At 50.2% G+C, this 5,330-nt stretch overlaps 1 protein-coding gene and 2 non-coding genes across 3 annotated transcripts in view; all 3 read right to left on the reverse strand.

The window, feature by feature from the left end:
• The window catches only part of AGBL5 (AGBL carboxypeptidase 5), a 19,144-nt gene extending 17,673 nt beyond the window's left edge, over positions 1-1,471 (reverse strand). Inside the window, exons 1-2 of the mRNA XM_006162181.3 lie at positions 1,332-1,471; positions 39-298 (exon numbers count right to left, since the gene is read on the reverse strand). Of these exons, the coding sequence (XP_006162243.1) occupies positions 39-253 (215 nt within the window). The 5' untranslated portion in view covers positions 254-298; positions 1,332-1,471. The remainder of the gene's footprint in view (positions 1-38; positions 299-1,331) is intronic.
• Positions 1,472-1,841: 370 nt separating this feature from the next.
• Positions 1,842-1,914, reverse strand: TRNAA-AGC (transfer RNA alanine (anticodon AGC)). The gene has a single exon. It is a non-coding gene; the product is annotated as a tRNA-Ala (tRNA).
• Positions 1,915-2,264: 350 nt separating this feature from the next.
• Positions 2,265-2,356, reverse strand: TRNAY-GUA (transfer RNA tyrosine (anticodon GUA)). The gene is given in 2 exon segments: positions 2,265-2,300; positions 2,320-2,356. It is a non-coding gene; the product is annotated as a tRNA-Tyr (tRNA).
• Between the last annotated feature and the right edge of the window lie 2,974 nt (positions 2,357-5,330).

Below are 5,330 nucleotides of genomic sequence, written 5' to 3' on the forward strand. Positions count from 1 at the left end.
TCTTTCCCTTTCTCCACCCGCCAGTTCCTCCCTCCTACCTGTTTCCATTCTCAAATTCCGTTTCAGCACAGTCTGGCCGTGTCCACACGTTGAACTCGTAGTCGGGGAAAGAGGCAATGCCACTGGTGGGGGCTGATGCCCCACTTCCTACCCCTTCCCCATCACTACACACGGATTCCACCTTCTCCACATGGGCTAGGTTCCCTGAATCAAAGCGAGAACTGAACAGCAATCCCCCACAGCGCAGCTCCATGGTGGGGCTGGGAAAGCATCCTCCTGCCCACTCTGGCCCTGAGAGCTGGGGGAAAATGGGGTAGGGAGGGGAGGGATGACAAATGGAAACAGATTTGTTGGATATCTTCATATAAATGAGAGCTATTCTTAGGGAGAACCCTGCGAAGCAAAAGACTTTCTCCCCTTTAGAAAACACACAAGTGGCCTTCCAGCAAGGCCAAGAGAAAGCAGTACTCTGTCCCCCACCCTAAGGGTCATAACTGACCCAGAGGACCCCATGTTACTACAGCTTGGCTGTTCCCACATCATATACTCAATGGCTTAACTATGCTGAGGAACACTAGCCACTAAGCCTCTTTGCAGCCCAAAGATTAGAGTGTAATCAGGTCAGGTTTCCCAGACCTAGGCAAGGCGACCCACCACAGCACCTGCCGCCCTGGACACCCCATCCTGGGTCTGTTGACTAGACTGGCTCTGCACTCTCCAGCCACAGCCCAAGGAACAGCCAAGTTTCTAAGCTTAAATGGGTGGCTTCCTCTCTTCACCCGCGTCCTCACAAGCACCAACCAGACATTCGGTTGTTGCTCCTCTGAACCCTGGAAGGGTTGGTTCCTTTTTCTTCCTACACTGAGCGTATCATGGGAGAAAACTAGAAATGTGTGGCCTGTGCCAAAACAAAGGGAACTGGGCAGATGCCACCTGCTCACCTAGAAAGCCTGTAGCTCAAGTCCAGCTAGAGCATGGGCCAATTTCCAACCCCCTCTCGCCCAAAGCGACTCCTGCAAAGCTACCCTGGTACTTGTGAGTAATGGGTCTTCTAAACGCCCCTAAAATAGACGGGCCGGTAGAGTCCCACTTGGGAGGTAGGGGGTTGGCTTCTGGACCCTCAGCTCTGAAGGACCCGTCACACTGATGGGCTTGCCCAGGGCAGGGTGCGGTTTGGAGGCATGGGAGGGAGAGGTGGGGACACTCACATGGGAGGGCGGCAGGAAGGCAGGCCTAGGGGTCAGAGGTGAGGCCACAGGAATGGGAGTGGGGCCAGGGCAGCCCGGCCGAGGGCAGGGAGGGGCGGGCTCAGTCCACGCAGAGCCCCTCACCTCTCTCCGGGCCGGTGATCCCGCTCCCTCTCCCGCTAGCGAGGCGGCACCTCGGGCCCCGGCACCCGGGCCCTCCGCCCAGGACCCTAACAAAACCCGAGCGCCGCGGTGCCGGGACCCCGCTCTGCCAGGAAACAAGAAGTCTCTCGCCGATTGGCCGGGGCCGCAGCTGGCTACCCGCCCAGTAAAGCTCACTGCCATTGGCCAGCTTGCAGGGTTCCTCGCACGTTAGTGGGTACCTGAGCCAGTGCCGTTTGAGCTTCGGCGGGCGGCGGGGCCGGAGGGTGTAGTCTGCGCCCTCGGGAGACGGTTAACGGCTTCCCGCAAAGAGGCAGGAAAGACAAAATGAGAGAAAACAGGGAAAGACTTACCTGCGAAATAAAAGGACGTTATGTGAAGCTATGCATAGCTTATTCTCCTTATTTCACTCGTCGAATTAAGTACACGCCCTGCTAGAGCCGAACCCAGTCTCACCGGCCAATGTTTGCCACCACCAGACACAAAAATGAGTGGAGGATGCGGGCATCGATCCCGCTACCTCTCGCATGCTAAGCGAGCGCTCTACCATTTGAGCTAATCCCCCAGTTGCTGTTGGGCTCTTTCTCTTTGCCTTACAGGTTGTTCCGCATTGTCCGCCGACCTCCTGAGCAGTGTAATTTGCAATGTTTGTTTAGCTGAGTACCATAAGACTGCAAGCAAAACATTTAAAAAATCAGATACATAGTAACATACGTAAGCAACATCAATAATGCCTTATTTTGGACCACGTTGTAATTACCCTACATTTAACTCACAAGTTGTAGTGTACCCCAATTACACGCTGCCCATGCGTGCTAATACGGATAGAACTCCCGCAGAGTCCTAAGTTTTATAAGAAAACCTTTCTACCCACTGAGTAATTGGATTAAGTGGTATTAAAAATATTGCACGAAGTCCTTCGAGCCGGAATCGAACCAGCGACCTAAGGATTGCCACAACGGCTATGCCACTACAGTCCTCCGCTCTACCAACTGAGCTATCGAAGGCCCCGCTGTTGTAAGTGGCTGCTGACTGCCTTTAATACTTACTAAGGCTGCATTCTTTCTCTGGAACGAGGACTTAGGACCAAGTTTGACCCTACTTTTCCAACTAAAGGAACCGCTGGAGCCGGAGCCGGCTTCACAGAGCAAAGAAGGCGGAGACAAAGGCAAGGAAAGGACGCAGTAGATGCTCAGAGGTGGTTTCGATCGGACTACCGACGTTCACCGAGTCGCCCACAGCCTGGAGCTCCTGGGCTCCTTTTCTCCAGCCGGGCGGATACACTCACCCCGCTCTGCGAGCGCAACGCCCAAACCCCGTTTGCAAAATCGACAGGGCACTTTTGCTGTTTCTGCTCCAGGTTTCCATTCAGTTTCTACGCTGGTGCCAGTAAAATGCATGCTCTGGAGGTGAAGGACGTTTGTTCAATTAACATTTTGTCAGAAGCTATTCGTCCTGATTAAGGCAAGAAAGATACAGAACGTGGAACTGCTCAAAGCCAGCGGGCTTGTCCCGGGATTCCGGGGCAGGCGCGCTTGAGCTGGAGGAGGCCGGGGAGGTGGGGCCGCGCTCACCGCGCTCATCCACCCTGCAGCGGCTGTGCTACCTGCTCAGGACTGTTTTTTTTTTTTTTTTCTTTCTGCCTTCAGAAGTGCTCACAAGTCAAGAGGATTTCTCGGCAGCGGTCCGGGTTTTAGCGCGCAGTCTGAAGGTTCCTTGCAGCCCCAGAGAGCTACGTAGGATCGGGGTCCGTGCGGTCTTGCAGTGCCCGGCTCACGCTTCTGTTCTCTTTTGTGGTATTATGTTGGTACGGGTCCACTTACCCCGGAATCGTGCCCAAGGTTGCCCAAGGGCCGGGGAAGGGTCTTTGCCACGTATGGGGGCGGGGGGGCTCTACCGCCACTGGGATGTCTAGATGTCTTCTGTGGAGTCACGTACTGACCCCCACGGCTTTTCCCACCGTTGCACCTATCGCGCTCCCCTGGTCACCCCCGTACCCCGGACTGCAATGCCAGCCCACAGCCCTTTGCTCACCAAAAGCTACTGGATTTTTGAAACAAAGAAACACACCTAAACCCCAACTTCTCTGTGAAGGCTTGCTTGATGGTTTGGCGGGGTGGGTGTACCGGGAAACAGGGCCTCCATTCTAGCTGTGAGCCCACAATCTGTGTTACCTTGGGCACCATCATCCCAGGGAAATTTAGGTCGAGTGGTGGTTTTAAGCTCCACGCACCTCTAATGTTTATGGTTTCTCTGAGGCTGAGCTTTTAACTGCGAGGCCTCTGCTACCGTGGAGCACAAGGCGGCTTTCCCCGCGGCGCGCACCGGCCAACCACGAGGTTAACAATTTCCCACCATTTTTTGATGTAACTTTATTCTGCTGCTGCGTTTGAGAGCTGGTCAGGGGTAGTTTTCTTGCATAGTGTTTAGCGCTGTAATTGACATTTCTCTCCCTCTGGCTGAGAAGTGGAACACATTGAATTATATTGCCCTTTTTAAAAATTGTAGTTTTTGCACGAACACATGCTTTCATTTCTCTTGGGGTATATTCACCTAGAAGTAGAACGGGTGGGTTGTATGGGAACCGCCAAACTGCTGTTCACCGCGGCACCATTTTATTTTCCACCGGCAATGTTTGGGGTTCAGATTTCTACATGTCCTTGCCAACACTTATTTTATGTTTGAAAAAAAGAAATTATAGCCACAGTTTCAATAAATTAAGCTCAACTAGTTATAAGCATTTTCCTATGTCATTACAGACTTGGAAATTATAATTTAAATAGCCTTTTTCAATCTTACCACAATTTACTGAAATATTCATCTTCTTGCTGGACATTTAGTTAATTCCTCCAAATTTTCACTGTACATAAAATTTTCTTTTCTTTTTTTCTTTTTTGGACAGGTTTTTCCATAGGGCGCGTGCGCTCGCCAGAAAGACAGAGTGAGACAGAGAGACAGAAAGCGAGAAATCATCTCCCAGGGAGTATGGCCAATCTGCAATCCTTTCTCCTCCATTCCCCTCTAGGGATCTTGGGCACGCACACACGCTCTGAGCCCAGCATGAGTTTAAACCGCGGGGTCCAGGACTCGAACCACAGTTGACTACATGAGAATCCAGTGACATAGCCATTACACCAACTGCTGGTCCCTGTACATAAATTTTTCTATATTTTTGCTTACTTTCTTAGAATACATTTTTGTGAAGAATTTTGTATTTAATTTTTATTTATTATTATTTTTTAAAATATGCTGTAGGGCACATGCATTCACCAGAGAGAGACAGAGAGAAGGAAAATGAGAAAGCAAGCTGCCAGGTCCAGGACTTGAACTGCTATTCACTATGTGGGACTCCAGTGCCTTAACTACCACACCATGTATTCTAGCCCCTAGAGTACATTTTTTGGAGTGGCATTACTTGGTCAAATAGCATATAAGTTTTAAGGCCATTGATAAATATTATCAAATTACTTTCCAGCAATGTTATACTAACTTATATCATAAATTCACTGAGTATATTATCACTTGAAATAAATTTGTTGGGATGAGCAGTTCGAGTCCCAGATCTGGCACCTTAAAACTCACGCCAGGTACGTGTGTGCATGCTCAAAAGGAGAAGGGATTGGAGCTTGGCCATCTCCCCTGGGGGGTGATTTCTCGCTTTCTATCTTTCTGCCTCTCCAGCAAGCACACACTCCCTATGCCAAAAATCTCTCTCTCTTAAAAAAAAAAAAAAAAAAAAAAAAAAAAAAAAAAAAAAGCCAAAATCTCTCTCTCTCTAAAAAAAAAAAAGGAACCCCAGAGGCCATGCTACAAACCCTTATCCATTTTCCTCTCTGGATTTTGGGCATGCATGCATGTGCCTGGAATACTTTTCAAGCTACAGGGTGGGAGACTCAAACTGAGCAGTCATGTGGGATCCAGCCTCCTTGACTTTCATGCCATTTGCTGACCCTTAGGGTGTGTGTGCTTACCAGGGAAAGA

This window comes from Tupaia chinensis, unplaced genomic scaffold (genome assembly GCF_000334495.1).
Source record: "Tupaia chinensis unplaced genomic scaffold, TupChi_1.0 Scaffold139757_1, whole genome shotgun sequence".
Taxonomy (NCBI): domain Eukaryota; kingdom Metazoa; phylum Chordata; class Mammalia; order Scandentia; family Tupaiidae; genus Tupaia; species Tupaia belangeri.